The sequence below is a fragment of the Haemorhous mexicanus genome, chromosome 4, assembly GCF_027477595.1.
Source record: "Haemorhous mexicanus isolate bHaeMex1 chromosome 4, bHaeMex1.pri, whole genome shotgun sequence".
Taxonomy (NCBI): domain Eukaryota; kingdom Metazoa; phylum Chordata; class Aves; order Passeriformes; family Fringillidae; genus Haemorhous; species Haemorhous mexicanus.
Window position 1 is genome coordinate 45,197,551 of NC_082344.1, and position 20,427 is coordinate 45,217,977.

The following is a 20,427-nucleotide window of genomic DNA, read 5'->3' on the forward strand; positions in this document are numbered from 1 at the left end:
AAGGTTCTTTAGCTTTTTTAAATGACATTTCCAGCTAGTTCTGGAAATGCTTATGCTGAAGGTAGAGTTAGCAGTAAATTCCTTACAGGATATGTTTGAACTTTATACTAAGTAGCAAACTGCTCCTCATCATCATACATAGGAAAGATCCAAATCAGGCATTTGGAGCAAAAATCAAACAAATTAAGAATAACTCTCAAAGTAGCCAACACATGTCCTGGTCCAGCCCTGCTGCTGTTAAAACTGTTTGGAAGCAAAGTCCTTCCTGGAAATAGATATGTGGGCTCGGAGAAGGGAGAGCAGAAGCAGAAAAAGTAGCAACTCACTTGCTATGCAGTCCTTTCTTTAAACACTGGCAGCTATGGGTAAACAATACTAGTGCTACAGAAATATCAGATCAATCTCTGTGGATGTGATGATGATACCCAACAACAACTTCAAAAACTAAGTAGAATTCTTGTGATAAAGACTTTATTAAAATGTCATTTTAAAAGCCCCAACAATTTAAATAACCTAAAAAACAATTAAACCCCCCCACCAATCTAAATCAAAGATGGTGGGGAAGGGGCTGGCAAACAATCCTTTCAGGCTAGACCCCCACTCCAGGCTTACTTCAGACCCCCCACCACCTTTTCTCCCCAGCAGCATCCCACCACCACTCGCCCATCTCCCTCTCACCATACCCCAGTCAGCAGGGTTGACACCTGAGCGCACACCCTGAGGAGATCTTATCAGTCTGGGTAGTCAGGCAGCAGCTGTGAGCATCACTGTCTCAGGGGTCTGTGTGAAACCAGCAGCAGAAGCCTTGAAATGTTAAAGGGGTGTTTGCTTTCCTGTGAAAAGAGGAGACACCAGACCTGGTGAGCGAAGTATGAGGAAAAAAGAGGAAAGGTCAAGGGCAGCAGGCGGTGACATAGAACAACACCCTTCAGCTGAGCCTAATTCTAGGGATCCCCTATGCTTCCCCCATGCACCTGCTTTTGGTCCTTGCTTGAGGAAATATCTCCTTGGGAAGGGGGGTGGGGGGCTCTCTTCCCCTTCCTTAGAAGTTGGGGAAAGGCTCCATCTTCTCAGGAGGCCAAGGTACAAAGGCTGCTTCTGGAAATCACAGCTGGCATCCACTTCTCACAGTTGAGGCTCATGAGAAGAGACCTCAACAGACGTAAGAGCAGCAGAGGACAAGAGAGACAGGGGATCAAATGTACCATCTCATTGACTCATGCTAACAAACACATTGGTGAGAAAAGATGCACTGCCCTGTAAAGAATGTCTTTTTGTGGAACAACCAAGATTTTAGCATCTTCATTAAGATGAATTTTATTTTCATTACTGATACCATATTACCAAATCAAAAGAGACCCTTTGGTAGAACATTTGTCTGTCTTATTAGCTCTGTAGGGCAAACTCCTTGGTATGCATCTATACCTTCCTGCACTGCCTTTTACATAACTATTCCACACAACTAAGTCACCCAACTATGAATCATAAGCTCCTGTTTTCTTTTGGGGGTCAGCCAGAAAGAACAGATGAGAAACAGATAAGGATGGGAAACTAACGGGGGAGTCATTTCATCTTCAGTTGAGACCCAAACATTTTTCTAAGAACCAGATGCTGCATAAAGGCAAAGCTTCACTACAGCCTTTACTCTTCTTTCACACTTGGTGCCAGTCAAGCAACTTCAACCTGCCTGGGCATGTGCTTCTCAGTCTCTTCCCTTCCCTCCCTCTCTCTCTCTCAGAAGAGGGGACTGCCCGTGGGTCTTGCGACGGTCTGACCTTGCAGGGGTGAAATGAGGGTGTAACGCAGAAAGGCATGCTGTCTCCTCCTCGGGAAAGCCGAGTCCCACAGCATGCTGGAGTATTTAAAGACCTCGATGGCTGCAAGTTCACACAGTGCGTACAGCATGAAGCAGCCCTCTGGCCTCGAGGTGCAGTCCAGTCCTGGTCACTAATGCCTACGAACACAGCACCATCTTCCAGGCTGGCAGTGCATGCCCGGGGAGCTTTGCTGTTGGGCACGACACCCATGGCGCCCCTCTCTGCGTGAATCCAGGCGCATGAGGGCAAGGCTTAAAGCACTCCCAGACCGCTCCGGGCAGGCTTTTAGCCCTCAGCCGCCGCCTCTCGCCTGCACGGAACAGTTAGCACAGCCTGAAGCGCTCCTGCCAGCTCCCCATCTCTCCTCCGGTGCCTCCCGGGAGCTATAAATACAGCGGGCACATGCTCTGACACCGCGTTCCCCAGCAGGCACCAGATAACTTTAATTTGCCCTTTAAACGTCCCGGGCCCCGCGTCCCTCGCGGCCGCCGCTCGGGGGAACATGGCGGGGCGGGCTCAGCGGGCCGCAGCCAATGCCCGCGGCCCGGGGGGGCGCCTCCTCCTATCGCGAGAGGCCGCGGGCTATAAGCGGGGCGGCGGGGGCCGCGGTGACATTTGTCCGGCGGGGTGGGGAAGTGTCCGCTCGTTGCCTCTCTCCGGGCGGGGCTGTCGGACCGGCTCGCGGCATGGGTGACCAAGCGCTCAGCTTCGTCAAGGACTTTCTGGCCGGCGGGATCGCCGCCGCTGTCTCCAAGACGGCTGTCGCCCCCATCGAGAGAGTGAAGTTGCTGCTGCAGGTGAGGGGGCGACGGGGGGCGGCGGTGCCGCGCCACAGGTGGTGCCGGCTCGGCGGGCGCTGCCCGGCGTGACTAAATATGGGAAGGAGCTCGGCCGGCTCCGGTTACGCGGGAGCTGCCCGGGGCATTCAGCACCGCCGCGCGGTGCCGGGGGCAGGGCCGGCCCCGTCCGTGCCCTTCAGCGTGCGGGGTCACCCTGCGGTGCCCGTCTCTCACCGTGCCGTCCTCCTCCTTCCTCCCTGCAGGTCCAGCATGCCAGCAAACAGATTACGGCCGATAAGCAGTACAAGGGCATCGTGGACTGCATAGTCCGCATCCCCAAGGAGCAGGGCATCGCCTCCTTCTGGAGAGGCAACTTGGCCAATGTCATCCGGTACTTCCCCACCCAGGCCCTTAACTTCGCCTTCAAGGACAAGTACAAGCAGATCTTCCTGGGCGGAGTGGACAAGCACAAGCAGTTCTGGCGCTACTTCGCAGGAAACCTTGCGTCCGGGGGTGCCGCGGGAGCCACCTCCCTCTGCTTCGTCTACCCGCTGGATTTTGCCAGGACCCGGCTGGCGGCTGATGTGGGCAAAGGAGCCACCGAGAGGGAGTTCTCTGGCCTGGGCGACTGCATTGTCAAGATCTTTAAGTCTGATGGCTTGAAGGGCTTGTACCAAGGATTTAGTGTGTCTGTCCAGGGCATCATCATCTACAGAGCAGCCTATTTTGGGGTATACGATACAGCCAAGGGTAAGGAGTGCATGGAGGAGTGACTGCAAGGGAAGATCCATTCAGTAGAGGCACTCTAGGGGACTTGGCAATACAAGGACAAGCAGGGCTTGGCTCAGCACCAGTTGAGTAAAGTGCTAGAAATGTGCACAGGTGTTTCTGACATGCATTCCTGCCTCCCTCTGCTTGCTGCTCTGAAATGCCTTGGATTTGGATTGACTCTGGGGTTGGTGGGTGATTATTCCTTCCACAGCCATGTTTCCCACAGCCCTTTCCCTCTGTACTGATTCTGTTCATTTGTTCTTGATGACAGGTATGTTGCCTGATCCAAAGAATGTGCACATCATAGTGAGCTGGATGATTGCCCAGAGTGTCACTGCAGTGGCAGGGCTGGTTTCTTATCCTTTTGATACTGTGCGACGTAGGATGATGATGCAGTCCGGCCGAAAGGGAGGTAAGAATAAGTGCTCCTCTGGTTCTGGCTGCAGAAAGTTTCTCTTCATCAGGATAAGATAAGAGATATACTGGGTATTTTTTTGTCTTATGGAAAATTAATAACCTTCTCATTGGAGTCTTCAAAAAATCTACAGGGAACACATTGATGGTTATTTCTATGATGTTGATCTAAAGGACTGAGAAGTTACTTGATTTCCTATGGAGAATTTATTTTCCTTAATTGATTATTGAATTTTAAATCCTCACTGTACTTTGCTTATTCCTTGTTGGTTTAAAGATACAAGAGTTGAAACATACTTGCTGTATAACTTCAAGCCTTCTAACCTTTATGTTTGTTTCCACAGCTGATATTATGTATAAGGGCACAATTGATTGCTGGAGGAAGATAGCTAAAGACGAAGGATCCAAAGCGTTCTTCAAGGGTGCCTGGTCGAATGTGTTGAGAGGCATGGGCGGAGCTTTTGTATTGGTACTTTATGATGAAATCAAGAAGTATGTCTAAGACATAACATCATAATGCAGTAGTTCAATTGTTCTCAATCAACTTTTTTAAAAATACGAACTTGTGATGTAATGGACAACAAAATATTTCCTAGGGAAACAATAAAATTTGAGTAATGTATGTGGCAGAGATAAGGATGCATTAATTTAAAAATTGTTCACAACATCACAGTTACATTTTCTATGAGAATTCCTCCACCATTTGTATTGGAACCTGTGTATATATTATACTTCAAATTGCAGGTAATAGATTTTGTCTAAAGACAAAATATAAGTGATCTATACCTAGTCTAAAATCTAATATTGTGAATTCTTAATAGATTGTCATAAATATTTATTATACTAATTAATGTCTCTAGCTACCCAACACTGTGATGACATGACTTAAAATCATGTTTTCTTCTAAAGCTCTATTTTTTAATATATTATTAAGTGAAAAGTATGTCTGAAATAATAAACTGTATTAAAGTTATAATAATCACTAGGCTGAAGAACTCATCACTAGGCTGAGTTCTTAACTGTAGCCTCTTCCCTGACAAACTATACAGTAATATGCTTGAAACTGTAATCTGATTTTTCAGACATACTTTGTAAAATAAGGAAATACAAAGTTTCAAAAATTCCCTGTATTGTCACAAAGGAAAAAGTTGTCTGCTCTGATGTTCAATTGAACTAAAACTGAAATGAAATAAATTAATATATTAATGAATTTTTTCCTGTTGTTTTCAGTACACTGAACACATTACAAGCATGTACTCCAAGGTGATGTGCTAATCAGGACACTGTTAGTGGCTGTCTCTTAAAAGTTTTTTCAACAGAACTTTAGGTGGGTGAAGTTATTGAGATTATTGATAATTCTACAGCTGCAAAACCAAGTGGATTCAGTTTAAGGGTACTGCAGCCAGAGATCTTAGAGATAAGCTTCCACCTAGTTTTAGCTGCTTGTATAATTTGTTTATATTACTCTTAACTTTGAAGCATCTCATTGAATAGTGAAGTCATTACTGCTTAATTTACTTGAAAAATTATTTTAGAATTGAATATTCAAGAGTTATTTTAACAACTACATGTTGAACCATTATGAACACATTGCTCTATTAATTACCAGTGAGATCAGAACATGCTTAATACACTTTTTAAACTTTAGATGCTGCAGGGTTGTGAATGCATGGAAGGACAGGCTGTCTGATTAGGCAAAGGAGGGCAAGTGAGGTGTGGCCATTGCAGTTGTTCATTTAGACTACATATAGACAAGCATTTGCTATGTATCCACCTAGGACAAAAAAACCATAGAATCAGAGCATAGTTTGTGTTGGAAGAGACCTTAGAGTCCATCTAGATCTAACACCCTTGCCATGGGCAGGACACTGTCTACTAGGCTCAGTTCCTGGCCTTGGACACTTCCATTGTTGGGGTGTCCACAGCTTCTCTGGGCAATGGGGTAAGACTAAGCAAGTAATAATCAAATAAACTTTTATCTCACCTTCATATTTTTCTCTTCCATATGTATGGCTTACATATATGTGAAACATGTGTCAGCTGCAGGTAAGTCCTAACTCACTGTCACTGGGCATGAGAGGCTCTGGTTGTCTGCCACAGATTCAGAGCAGCAGCTCTGTTCTCCCTGAAGGCAAGTACCAGCCACTAACCAGTGTCTGGAAGCAACATCTATCCACTTGGAAAAAAAGAAGCATTTGGGAAATACTGGTCCAAAAAATGACAGACTGTTTTTAAATTACCAAATGCAGATTTTTTTTTTTTTTTTTTTGTCCCAGGACAAAACCTGGCCTGATAGTTTCATCTCCCTTTTTCATGGTTGCTCTCTTAAATACTTGCTTTTCTAGATACTCGGTCTCTTTTCTTTCTCATAGTAAATAACCAGTGTTGCAATCTGTCAAACCATAAGTTTAGAAAGAAGATATTTCTGCTGGTTTTCAAAGAGCATTAGTTTTCCTTTAAAACCCTGCCAGTTTCTGCTCCTTCTCTTCTTTTTCCCTTTCCTCTGTACTTTCCTCATGGCTCCTTATAAGAAGCTTGCTAACACAGTCCAGCTATCCAGATCTCATTTAGCTCACTGATAAGGCTGCAAAAGGCATTTGGATGTGCTAGGGAAGATCTAAGTTGACTACAAAGAGACACTGTACCTAGGCAGATGCACAAAAACTTGGGGGAAATGTATATCTGAGTAAGATAATTAAGGGGAAGCAAAGAAACTTCAAATAAGTGTAAATGAAAGAAGTTACATTCCAGAGAAAAAGGCAGAATAGACTAAGGACTATTAAAAAAAGAGAGTAAGAAGTATCAATGCAGGAAAATTGCACAGGGCTAAGAGAAAGTACATTATTTAAAGCATATGGGAAACACAGGTAAATGGCTCATTTCTGCTTCAAAGCCAATGCACAGTGTGGAAGATTGCAGGCAGTATTCTCCATAAAGATACCTGTGGTCAGAATTCAAAACTGTCAAGGAATTAGTCATTCTTCTGAAAGCAGCTCTGCCCCTAGTCCGTGGCACTCAGCATAACAGCAGCTGAAATAGTAACCCAAAATGCAGCTATCAGCTCTAAGAGGTTGGAAATTAGAAGACTTTGCAGATGGTCTGCAATTGCTACTTAACTCCCATTGTCACAGTCAATTGCTACTACTTCTTTTGTACCTTTGCAAGAGCTGCTCACAGGCAAACTTTAGTTCTAACACTCAAACAATGGAAAACCTGCCTCTTTCTATGTTTTTTTTTACCTACTGAGCAATTCAACCTTCTTTACACCTTAATACCAATTATAAAAATCAACAAGAAGCCACTGCAATGACAATTCATGTTAAATATTTTATTTCTTATGATTTACAAATGACATACAAAATTGACACTCTTTCATACCAAAGTCAAATAAGGTGAAGCAATTAAAAGTAATCCACTGTGTTTCTTCACAGAAAAAAATTATAATATGAACATTCAGAAGTATTTAAACTGTTACTCCGATATTCACATTCAAGGACAAAAATCTTTAAATAGAGAATAATTTTCATTAGCACAATAATAGAAATAAATACAGCAGCACTATACAAAGAAATTGTGAACAGTTCTTAACCATGAATAATAACTGCAATCTGTTTGCCACAATGCTGCTTAAAGTTAAAAGTTCCAAGTATTGTCAAACAGCTAAATTTGATCTGCAGGTCACCAAGTGAAGAAGCTCTGCCAAACTATCACATGGACCGAGTAAAAAGTGTGTTACAATGAAGAATACCTGAAAGCCTAAGCCCTCATGCAAGCACTAGCAAAGAATAATACACTTCTCATGTCAAAGACCCAGCATTACCAAATACAGCTTTGTATTATTTCCATAATACAGCGATTTCCTTCCTGGGAAGAAGCTGGGGAAGCAAGCAAAGTTTCAGCAATATCCACAGATAGTGGCATCACAATTGGTGCTCTTTTTAAGGCTACAGTCGTACAAAACAAGCTCACTGAAAGTCTGCCTTTATGTATAGAAATAAACCACACCACCTACTATTGTGATTACCAATACCATTAAATTTTCCTCCTCTTGTAAGTGGATGTTGCTATTGGAGCTTATCTGACGTTACTACAAATATTACATAAGAACATGACATTTAAAACAGGTCAAAAAAAGTAATAACACTTTGTTTTCTATTGTCTTTTATTCCCCCCTAAATCCTGGTTAGTAGTCGCTCAAAATCAATGTTCAAGATGTTTCCTGCAGCTCAAGTTTACATCTCCGCACTGAGAAGAGCACACACCTGCAAAGCAGGGCCATGAACTATTTCCCTTACTTAACAGTATTCTCTAGTTTGAGAAGTAACCAGAACTTACTTGTTTACACTAAATCTGATTTTTACTTCAGTCTTTATTGTTGTTCAGATAATATCAGATGTTTCTTTCCTACATGAAGATCCCAGTATGTCTTCCAAGGTCCAGTACAACTTCCAAAATCCTTTTGATCTGGAAGAGATGCAGCCCTGCATACAAGACACACTCCAGGTGCTGACCATTTAATAGTGGCAAAACATCGTCTTCTGCACCTCAGTATTCTAGCTCACTATGGAGAAGTACACAATCTGCTTTTCACCTCTTCACACTACTGTTAAAGATTCTTTCAGTCACAAGAACATGACCCATAAAATTCAGAAGTCTGTTACATAAAGCCAGGATGTAAAGCAATCCAGGACAATCCAGGAATTAAGCATATGCTTATAAGTGAAATGCATTATTTTAAAGTATTATTAATATTTTAAAAATTTATTTACATTTTGCACTTCTAGTGCAGCAATTCTGTCCTTCCATGTTATGGATACAAATTCCACTTATGATCTGAGACTAATAGTTACATTTCTATTTAACATGTCCATTTAAATACCTCCTTCTCTTTCATAAGTTCTTCCTGTCATAGAAAACACTGACAGAAGTGTTTTATACCACTTTAAGACCATTTTATAAGCAATTACTGTAAATGCAATGCATTTTAATCACTGAACAATGCAGAAAATATTTTTGCACATAGAATTTACAAAAGCACTAAAAATAGAACTTTGAGTATCATCTCAGTACACAGGGCAAAGAACACACTTATAACCAAGCAGCACAAACATTAGTAGAGTTAGGTCTCTGTAATGCCCCACTGGCTGAATCAGACATGGGCTTTTCGTTCCTCTGGCTCAGTGCACTTTGTACAGTGGATGATCTTGAAGTTCCTCCTGTTAACACACAAACACACAAAGGGAGAATGCTTATGCTCAACACAACAGAAAACTTCATGCTATGTTAGTACTGCAATACTCATTACCCTACCTCTCAGAATCAACCAAATAAACCAAACCAAATTGAATAATGTAAATTGAATACAACTGCAAAAGAGTTGATGATGAGTTGTTTACAATGATCAGAAAAAAAATTCAAGCCTTTGGTTCTTAAACCCGAAACATATGGTTCTACTGAGACACATTGTCTACTTCCCATCTTACACACTGAATTTCTGAGAAAAACAAGGCTACTATCAGTAGATCTAAATTTTCTGAATGATAATTTGAACATGCATTGATGTTATTTTGGGGTTTCTGGTGGGGTTTGTTTTTCCCTCCTCCTTTTGATAAAGGGTACTGGCAAAATAAGAAACACTTAACTACAGGGATTTTTTTTCTTCTTGGAAAAGAGTACTGACAAGATCATTTCTTAGAAATTTAGGATGGCAACAAAGCAATGCATATAGTAACCACTTCTGGTGACTAGTAAAATAATTTTGATGACTTCCATTTGATAAACAATCAATCTAAAGATGACAAAGAACATATTTGCTATTCTTAACAAGTAAGTGCTTCACAATCCTGAATTACAAAAAGATATTGCAAAGAAATGCAATAATCTGCAACTTCAAAGTACTTACTTGGAGGACTAAGCTGGCTGAAAGGAGATCTAGCTCTTCTTAGAGAAGGTGAAGAATTCAGGTAGCTCATCTGGCGGTGATAGTCCCTCAGTTGTTCAGAACGCTTCATACCAGCTGTTGGTTTCACTGCTTCCAGTCTTTTCAGGAAAGCCTTAATATTGAAGAAAATTGTCATTAAGAAAGAGAAAGAATGAACACGATGCTGTAAAACAAACAGTCACAAACTGACTTCTATTTGAACTGCAAAAAGCCCCAAAATTTTAAGCAGTACACAACAGTAACTCCTTCACTGGTGACCAGCATCGGCTACTCTGCTATTCAGTTCTTTTCTCAGTGTTATGACACAAATTGTAACTATCCCTTGCACATAATCAGTCCTACACTGAGTACATCTTTAGTATCTCACAGTTTACTGTTCTTTGTGGTGATATGAAACGATACGTCTATTTGGTGACTATCACCAAAAGTCCTGAAGAAATGGGCTCCACTATTCTAATCCTACTGTTGGTTACTCCTCCCGTCTAATTTCTAGAAGAATGACAAGTTTGGGGTTTTTTTTTTAAATCTTTGCTTTGAAAACAGACCATTTTATATTGCTCTGTATGAAGCCCAGACAGGATTACTGACCCCAGTTCTGTGAAAATAATTTCTAAAGGAAAGCACAAACATCTATGAGACTTCATTTTATCCATAATCTAATTTTAAGAGATTCTATTTGAAATTATTGATACAGACATCATTTCCTCTTCTTGAAATTAGCCCTGGAAATCATGTGGCAAGTGAGGTATTGGAATAACTACTTACATGGTATTTTAAAGACACAATTTCCTACTCTGCATAATTATTTCTACTTGAAAGAGAACTTACTGTTTAAGACACTTCAATAATCTAAAAAAAGGACCTGATAAAAGGACTGATTGGGAAATACCCACAGCTACATGCAACTTCCAATTAACAACTTCACATTTTTAATATATTGCACCTTTAGTGGTTGCCTCACATAGATCTATTTATTTCCACTTTTAACTAATTTCAATTCATTTGATGGCTTGCAAACATTAGGCAATGACACAACCTTTGCTGATCCGGGCTGTGACATGCATCCTATTAACATGGGAATGCAAACTGTGCTTACACTAAGTCTCCAAACTACTAAAGATAACTCTCTTTATAAGATGCATTGTCTACATATATACTTGTATGGTCAAGAAACTCTATCACCATTAAATTGCACACTTAATCATGTACTGACTTTTTTTTTTTTTAAATAAGAAAAAAATTTACAAGAAGTGACTTAAGAAATAGTATAGTATTCACAGGATGCCAGTTGTCATTATCTAACTATAACAGGAATCTACAATCTCTTGGTAGTTTATGCATGGGCACAGGAAACCTGCACAGAGTGCACAAGAGAGAAAGGACAAGTGATTTTGGCTCAGATGTCACAAGTGCCTGCATCAAGTGCCAGCCAGTTCATGGTAAGCAGGAATACCTAAGTAAGCAAAAGTCAAAGGAAGGACTTCAGCTAGAAATAGCTCTTCACTAAAGCCAGTTACAGAACATGAAATGGTAGACTTGTCTCTAAATGTTATAGCAAACATTTTTCTCACAACTTCATCCACATCTCCGCATAAACTATATATGTTTAGGCTTGCAGTGATCACTTATTTTACCTTCAGTATTAAAAATGGAAGCTCTCAATACATTCAGTTCCATTACAAATAGATCAGGTAAATTGTAGAAGTGACTTTCCTGTGAGAGATGAGCATGTTTCAAGTCTGCACTCAATTTTAACAGCCTCATCAAATTTGCATACCTTAACACTTGATTCTGAACACACTGGCTTTTATACATGCATATAGGTATATATATATATATATATATGCCTACTTAATTCTAGTTTAAATAAAATTGTCTGCTTTTATGTCTGTATTTTGAAAACTATCAAGTTGCCATTAATGAAGGGGGAAAAAAAATGAGCTACAGAAAAAGCAGATACAGATTCTGTGGTGCAGCAGTGTCTGAAGGAAAAGCTTTTCTAGAGAATAAGAACTCCTGCGGTTCCCTTGCCTTCTGCTGTACCAAGGGCACGTTAACTTCCATGCTATTTTCAGTTGCGAATTTTGCCGTTTGGAAAACGGCCTGCAGCCAGCAGAAATGAACGCATCGGCACAGTGAAATGGCAGCCCTGACCTACTGAATCTGTAACCTGGAACTAGTCTGATTCTTATGGTTTTATTGCCAACCCTACAATCTTGAGCTCCTTATCTGAGGAGTACCTTGAGCAAATGTTGTTTTTCAGCCATATATATAAATCTACTAATTCTTCATGTTCTCCTTTTGAGAGACAAACTGAAGAAAGCTGACACTTTCCTTTTTCTCCTAAAGTACCACATCTCTGGAGCCTTAATCCTGCATCACTGAAGTAAACAAAAATTTCACCACTGATCTCAACAATCAAAGAATCAGATTACAGAATGTAACTCAGGGGTTTAGAACCAAATATATGTTCCCAGTCAAATTTTAAGGAACAACAAAAAAAGAGGAAAAGACACTAACAGCAGAAATGTTATTAGTTGCTCTAAATTACATTGTAGGTGCTCAGAGCTCTCCATTCAAGCTTAAAACACATATAGTACAGTATCATTGGTGACCTCTCATCTTGGAAAAAGACTTCCCTGGCTTGTATTTCCCCCATCTTTTTTTTCTTTAACACTGAGTTTACAGTAAAAGTAGAATATTAAGAAAAGTCACAGAAGGCGTTCCCAGCATGACAACCTTCTAGGAATAGGATAATCCTTTATAATCTGGGCATAGATTAGTATCTATAAAGATAATACAATACGCATTGTCAATGATGGAAATGTCAAAAATGCCAACAATTTAAGAACAAAGAAACACAACACAATCAAAAAACTGCTGCTATACAGTGAGCCAAAAGAAAATCTGCTAATTCAATTTTGGATACATCAGAAGAGCACTGAAGGTAATTCTAAAGCTCTGTCAAAAAAAGAAAAAAACCCCAAGCATAATTAGTACAGACTCTTCTGCAGCTATGTTGAAAAAGGAAGGAAAAAACCCACTGAAAATGTAGCACTCAAACTGAGTTCAGAGAGAAGGTTAAAAATTTTACTTTTTCTTGGTTTACTTTGCTTTTAAAAAGTATGAAGGCTTCAGTTTCACCTCCTGTGAATCCTAATCAGCTGACCAGTGTGCCTTGACAGCTGTTCAAATTTATTTATATTACTCCTCCTCTAATGTCACTGATGTTAGTGATCACACTGTCCCTTTGCAGAGTCTAGGGGAAAAAGATAACTCCATTCAAGGACAGCTTTCTGTTCTTATCAATAAAAGTATTTGTAATGTTCTTTATTGCCATTTGTATTAACTAGCTCTAACCTGACAAACTCAAACAGAACACTTCAAAAGTGCTCAATTTACAGAAAAGTCTTTTTAACTGAACAGCTAAGTTTATGTGTGGCTGGCAACACTACAAGGAAAGTAGGTTAAGAGTACAGAAAAGAAAATCCCACAAAATTAAGCACTTTGCAAAGTGTTCAAAACTTTCCTTAAACATGTCAATTAGTCAGTCTTTATTATAATTACCATAGCAGGGCTATGGTAATCTCAAGTCTGGGTCAGGAATCTGAAGACCATAAAAATCTGACCACAAAGAGCCTATAGCCTAAATACTTTCATCACAGAATTATACTATATTTGTACTGTACTCTAGAATATTTTAGCCATGCACATCTGGGTGCCAATTCCACGTCCTGACAGCTTCCCATTATGACAAGGCCGTGGAAACCTTTTGGCATTGCATTTTTTAGTCTCAGGAACTACCAACATTTTCTTTTTTGGCTTGGCATATACCACCTTTGAACTCCGTAAGTGAAAATATAATATAAAATTCTGTGTGCTTGAGTTTCTGAGGAGTCATCAATGCAACATGATTATTTCTGAGCTCTTAAGACCACACATGAGACTACACTGTCTTTCACAACTGTATTCTGTATAGCTTTCTCTTCCAGACTGAAATCAGTGAGACTGAACAAACTTGGTATTCTTTCCACAACCACGTAAGTGTGCAGTGCCCAAGGCCTGGTGATGCCCTCTAACTCTGGAGATAGTCCTTGGGGACAGGAAAAAGGGAAGGCAGAGAAAAAGCAGTACGGAATACTTCTAGGGAGGAAAGTACAATGTGCTCAGGTGCAACCCTGATGAACCAGTGGCTCTCCTCCTACTTCTTTCCATGCTGAGAAGTTATTTCTCTTGTTGCAGCACAACACAGTTGGCAGGGCAGGCAGGTGCAGCACAGGATCAAAGGAATATTCTTTGTGTACGGTGTCAGCCAGGTAGGGGGATGGCCAAAAGCACTGTCCCTCCCTTGCCCTTTACTCCCCACCCAATTAAGACACCAGATCTGCACCATTAAATCAAATGGAGACAAATAAATACACATTCATTTGTAGCAGCACAATAAACACATTTCTAAAGGAGACTCAGAATTTCCAGCAGGACAAAGCCAGCTCTGACTGGATGAGAAGGGAAAGTCTCCCTGAAGAATCCTTGTGCTGGTAGAGGCCACTGACTGCAGCAAATGGTGGCCAGAAGCAATAATAAATCTGCAGCACAGAGGACTCAGGAAACCAAGTGAGTGAAAAGAGAAAGCCCTTGCAGAGAAACACAATAAGTGATTTTTTTAAAATTTGTGTGGAAGGGTCACTATACTGGAACTGGGATCAGAGCTGGATCTATTAGGGCTTAGGGTACATTTTGTGGGAATAAGATGTGAGGGAATGAAGAACATGGAGTCTTATGTACAGAGAGCTACAACAGCATGAGGTATAGGAAGAATGTGCAGGAATGCGTGGAAAGACCAAATATCCACAAAAAAGGAACACATTTATCCCTCCTGAGCTAACGTTTGAGAACTGCCCTTCCCAAAGCGGCTGAGATCTTCCAGCAAAATTCCAATGTGAACTCAAAAGGTCACTGTTCCCTAGGAACTTGACTGGACATAGGTCATCTAATACCTAAATTCTAGTCAGAATTAATAAAAATTATGAAAAACCCACCAGAAAACAGAGATACGAGCAAAAGTTTTCCAAGTTCTGATGAAGTCACTGAAGAATGAAGTGATTACTGCAAATCAGTATTTCAAGGACCCCAAACACTTATATATTAATGTAATGCCAGGCATTACATTAATAATAAACCAAATTAAAAAAACCCCAAAAATAAACCATTAAAAGTTTCAATGGCATACAAGTCTCTATTAGTTCAGCATCTTAATTACACTGGTGAAAATGATTACTGTATCAATACAATTAGACACACATGGGAACAAAGTAATGCATCAGTCACACTTAAGTTTCTGTCCACTGAAGAAGAGGATTATTTTCAAACACAAGAGTAGAATGTTTTCTGAATCAACAGCATCCTCTATTGGCAAGAGACACACTCTGATCTTGCTAGCTCTGAAAAGCAACCAAAAGTAAGTTCCATTTACGAAAGCACGGCCAAAAGCAGCAATTACAAAATTCTGGCATTAATTTTAGCAGTCATCTGTTTTGCTAATTTTGCTTTTACCATAAATTGCTAATCAGTACTTTAGAACTACTGTTCATCAGAGCAATGCATCTTTTTACTCCATCATTGCTCCTTCTAACACAGTCTGTGGGAACAACAGATATTTCCTGTACCTCTTGGCACCCTTTCACAAAGCTAGAGAGCATGAAATCACTCAGATTCCTCTCTAATTTCCTAAAAATTTACTTACTTTTCTGCATCATCTCTGATACTAAATGCCGCAAGAGAAATCAATCTTTCTGATAACAGTAAGTACAGGCATTTCTCCAAGAATGTTCTGGTGGAATAAACGAACATTTTCCATAGACAAGTTGTTAACCTTACACCAAGAAATTATAAAACCTGTGCCAACACCAGCAAAAAAAAAAATCACTGCATCAAAACTATTTAACCCCCTACAGAGACTACTGTTGTAGATTTCTATTCTTGAAGTATTTACAAAACTCTACATCCTTCTCCAACAACATTTTACAAAGGTGTATCAAACACCATACCCTCTATGCAGTACCCTCAGGCCTTGTTAAAGAAAAAAAATACTCCAGGAAGCAAGTGAAGAAAGACTGATATGAAAGTTCCAAAGAATTCCACCAATTCCACCTCTTTAAATTTATGAAGGTGAGGAAAGCTGCCGACCAGAAGAAAACAGGTTCATAAAGCACATATTTTTATCAATATAAAGGAAAAAAACCATCAATGAGCAGGATAGGGCTGCTCTTTTATTTACAGTCTCAGAGAAAAGTATGTCACACCTCTAATCTCAAAAGGTAGTGCTACAAAAATCAGTATGTTAAAACTGTGATGTTCTAGGGGTACATACACTTCAAACAGAATAACAACATAAACAAAATTTCTAAAAAATGATAGCACAGTTAAACAAAACAGAAGAGCTGCACTGATGAATCACTGATCCAAAAATAAGAACAGAATATATCATCCTGAGTTTGGGGAAAAGAATAAACGAAATGCTTTTATAGTCTAAACTAACACAATGTCCTAGCATTAATTCTCATATCAAACATGTCCACTCAAATAGCAGACAACAACAACTAAACTATAAATGAGAAAGTAAATGAACAATACTTCTTGGACTTCATGCAACCACCGTTCATCTCTAAAGTTTAATAAAGCAGCAATATGTGAAATGACTATCTGTTTAGGTCTACTGCATTTTTGATCCAAAAGCTGCCAAGGCAAGACAGTCTTGAACCAACACTGCAATATATCATAAGAGAAAGGGGTTGTGGCTCTGAGTAAAAAGTGTATTTCAAAATATCCTATACAGTCATTTACTGTTATCATCAATTGTTATGAAGTACAGCATACAACTGTTATATCCTGAGGCAGTGTGGCAAAGCACTTCCTCCCCAACACCTAAGAAAATATTAACAAGGTCCATGTGATAGAGCAAGACCTGTTTTCAACATTTGAAATAAACACAATCAACACCCTCCTACCAACCTAAACACATTTATTCCCCAGCCAATGACAAATATCACACATCTATAACAATATCTTGTGCTAAATTCTTTCAGACTTTAAAGTATAATGTGAACTGCAGTCTAGTGGAGCTGGGAAGAAAGTTTCCTAATTTTCGAAGTTTTAACAATCCAGACGTCTGAAAGCTGGAAGAATGAAAACCTAACAGCTTTTCCCAAATAAGGCAATCAGATTTTCTCCATGTTGAATCTGTATCTCTATATGTATAGAAAAGGAAATCGCAACCTATAATTATACAGAAGGTAAAAAGTAATAGAATACTTCCAGTATACATTTTCCAATTATTTTAACTATAATTGTATGCCTTTTTCAAACACACTGATAAATACATAGGAGATATGAAAATGTCATTACATGTATGTATTACAATTCAATTACTAAAAGTATCTTATTCAAACCAGTTTTACTTCTGTTATTTGAAAACACTGACAATATCCCCACAAATGTGTCTGAATTTTTGTTTTCCACTAAAGAAGCTGCTGTAATTGCCATTACATTGCGGCAATCAGAGTGCAGCAAATATTCAAAGACAGAGATAGCTATGAGTCAAAAACCAGAACTGACACTGACTTTGTGTCCTCTGTATTTCTAATATAATGGGTCATGTTGTTGTTTTTTATTTTACGCAAGCCTGTTTTTGAGAAACTAGGAGTCAGGATGAAGCAGAATGAACAGTCAGACTGCTGTCCAGTGTTTTGAGTGCGTTAACAAAACCAGAAATTCCTCTTAAATGAAACCATACCAAAGTAGAGCAAATGCATATAAAATAAAATCTATTTCCATCTGAAAAAAACCCATCGTTACTCCCACCTCTCTCCCAAAAATCCAAGAAACTCACCCATAGGAACAATTATGCCAACACCACAGTAATGGAAATTTATTGAAGACTTAGTGCAGTAAATGTCCATGTGCTGCCTCATCAATCTTCTAAGTATTTAGCAACAGCTCATCTGACAAGAGAGAGTCCTTCTCAATTTACTGATCCACATCCACACTGAAAACTTACCAGGTTTTCTCTTTCAATCCTCTGCTGCTCTTTTTGCCTGTTGAGGGCACTGTGGTACAATCTAGGCGGTGTTACAGACACCTTCTTAAACGTGCTGCTTCTCCTTGGCCTTGCAGACTGCCTGGACAGCTCTTTTAGCAACCTCTGGTTTTCCCGATCAATCTGTCTTACTTCTTCATTTGTGAAAGAGTAATTTTTCCTTATTCCTTTAGATGGCTGATCAATGGTTAGTTTTTGTTCCTTTTTATCCAACTGTAAGAAAGCTTTAAAACAGCAAAAGGTGAAATAAACAAGCAGATTAGAAAACATGGTTTCAGGAACCCAGGAGTAAACATAAACTAGAACCAAGAATTAAAACATAAATTAGTATTTAGACATTCGCCATAAAAAAAGTTTTAAACCTTGCTCCCAAGTTTATCTAACGTATCCATCTCAGTTAAGAGGCAGAATAGATACCATGTTTCAGACAGAAATCTTACACTGGGGAAACCTGCACAGAGGCACAAAGTGCACTTCTGGAAGTGACTTTGTTGATACTTAACTCCTAAAGCAAGTCTACATCGTGTTGGTGGAGGAAATGCAAAGGGAATGATGAAAAGTCAGTTTAATGGATGGAGAGAAATGAGTGAGCACATATAACAAAAGAAAAATTACTGGGGCATGGAAATTTAAAACAGTAAGCAAAGAACAATCAAATCATGATAATAAGGTTTCAAGACAAAGAATGCACACTTAAAAATACACAGCAACTTAATATGCACAATTTCAAGATAACTGGAAAAGTTCACTCTCAGCCAGAGCCAGCTATATTTATTACAGTTCCACTGGAGCTTTGCTGTTGACCTATTTCTAAGCCTTTGCATTCTGAATCTCTGCAGCAGGTCGTCTGGCAACTGCTGTGTGAGAGTTTTGCTGTCATGGTGTTACCCCATCAAACCACTGCTTTATCCGTGGTACAGGAATGGCAGTACCTGGTTAGATTAGACAGATTCTTAGAGCTGAAACACAGACAAAAAAAGCTTTACTTGTGCCATTCCCCACATTCCTCCAATATCACAGTGCCTTCAGAAGACATCCCTCACTCTTATCCCTAGAAGTCTCACACAGGCAAAACAAGCATCCAAAGCAGAAAAAAAAACAAAAAAACAAACCCAACCCAGTTAGGCATTAGCAATCTGTTTGCAAGAGATGTCTGAGGCAGCCTAACAGTGAAGAAAACTCAAAGAATGAGGAGCACTTTCTTACTTCAAAATGAAATGATATCTTTCTTGCAGTACCTCAACTGATTTTATTACAGAATTGATGCAAGTAAATATTGCTACTCTCTTTGAGAAATTTAAGAACAGTATTCAAAATGTAAAACCCAAACACTTAATGAATTTCAACATTCATCTAGAAATTAGTAAACTTGCAGTATCAGCATGCTCGCCAAAATAGGCAAGAACTGTCCCTTGGAAGCTCTGTGAGGTTACCCACAATAGCAAATTCTGCTTTTTTGTCAATTCTGGTTTGTCAAGAGAAGATGCAAAGCACATCAAAACCAAGACACAATGCAAACTAGCGCAGATCAAGTGTGGCAACCAACAGGTTAATACAATATAAATGTCTTGAGAAACATCTCTACAGTTTAGTAAGTTATTCTCAAGGTAAAACTAGTGCAGCCATCAACACCCTTGGAGAAGACAAACCTGGAATGAGACTCATCTGGATAAGCCTACAAGGGACAAAGAAAAATGCAAAGAAAATAACTAGAGACGCACAATTCATATCAAGCTGCAGCATAAATCTCAGTAGAAAATATTACAGAATGTCTTTATTGGAACAGGCAAGATCAGCACTGTAGAACACAGCCAGAGGAAAATAAACTGAACACCTGTGTGAAGAAGATATCATGTCACATGATCGATAATTGTATTGTTATGGAGCTTTTGCCTTATATCTGTAGCACCTCATGGGTTAAAGAGGACTGCATGTCATATGGAAAAGTGGAAATCCAGTTGAGACAAACAACAGTTGTTAAACACAAGTCTTGACCTAGTCTTGTGGCATCAATGCTATTGATGATGAAGACTATTACAGGAGACATTTAAATTTCTGAATGACTGTCAGCACAAATTTCCAACAATTATTTTGCCTCTGTGGAAGGTGCCAACTAGTCAAAATCAATTTAAAGTAATGGCATTTGGGATAAAGACTTTTTCAGGTACAAATACATCTTTCACGCCTTCACTGGTCAATGACTTTTAATTCACTATTAGATAGCAGCTTATACTTTGGCAGAGACTTTATATCCTTTTGATGTAAGTATGAACTATAGCCAGTAAAGAGATTAAAAATGCTTCAAGGTAATTACTTACTACCTATTTTCTGACTTGTTCACTTTTCTAGTAAACTGCTGTTAGTTGTGATGAAGAAATAAAACCAGAGCAATGACATGGAACAAAGGCCTTTCCCTTTTACCCCAAAGCTGGTCAGTAAATGTTACTAGAAACAGTGATTCAAGGAACCCCGAAGCAATTGCTACACACGAGGCTCAAGAAGCATTGCTTTACTTGGTCACTCAGATCCACTGGGGATAGTGGTATGTAACTTCTGTAGCATTGAACACCCCCTATTGTATCAGAAGCTCTCAGGCAACTAGAGTGAATA

General features: G+C 39.6%; 2 protein-coding genes across 6 annotated transcripts in view; one reads left to right on the plus strand and one right to left on the minus strand.

The window, feature by feature from the left end:
* The first annotated feature begins 2,419 nt into the window (after positions 1 to 2,419).
* On the plus strand, positions 2,420 to 4,991 carry SLC25A4 (solute carrier family 25 member 4). The gene is made up of 4 exons (XM_059844631.1): positions 2,420 to 2,614; positions 2,860 to 3,346; positions 3,639 to 3,779; positions 4,126 to 4,991. Exons 1-4 carry the CDS (start codon positions 2,504 to 2,506, stop codon positions 4,281 to 4,283), a joined length of 897 nt encoding a protein of 298 aa, XP_059700614.1. The 5' UTR covers positions 2,420 to 2,503; the 3' UTR covers positions 4,284 to 4,991.
* A 2,103-nt stretch (positions 4,992 to 7,094) lies between these two features.
* Positions 7,095 to 20,427, minus strand: part of CFAP97 (cilia and flagella associated protein 97) — a 30,998-nt gene continuing 17,665 nt past the window's right edge. For all 5 annotated transcript variants that reach the window (XM_059844632.1, XM_059844636.1, XM_059844633.1 and 2 more), the window contains 3 exons: positions 17,779 to 18,041; positions 9,684 to 9,834; positions 7,095 to 8,997 (listed from right to left, as the gene is read on the minus strand). In XM_059844632.1, the coding sequence (XP_059700615.1) occupies positions 8,870 to 8,997; positions 9,684 to 9,834; positions 17,779 to 18,041 (542 nt within the window). In that variant the 3' untranslated portion in view covers positions 7,095 to 8,869. The remainder of the gene's footprint in view (positions 8,998 to 9,683; positions 9,835 to 17,778; positions 18,042 to 20,427) is intronic.

What these genes read in the sequence shown, in the direction of transcription:
- SLC25A4 (XM_059844631.1), top strand. Translation starts at nt 2,504, where the DNA reads ATGGGTGACCAAGCGCTCAGCTTCGTCAAGGACTTTCTGGCCGGCGGG. An exon ending in GAGTGAAGTTGCTGCTGCAG is followed by an intron (nt 2,615 to 2,859) that starts GTGAGGGGGCGA and finishes TCCTCCCTGCAG; the next exon opens with GTCCAGCATGCCAGCAAACA. An exon ending in GGTATACGATACAGCCAAGG is followed by an intron (nt 3,347 to 3,638) that starts GTAAGGAGTGCA and finishes TCTTGATGACAG; the next exon opens with GTATGTTGCCTGATCCAAAG.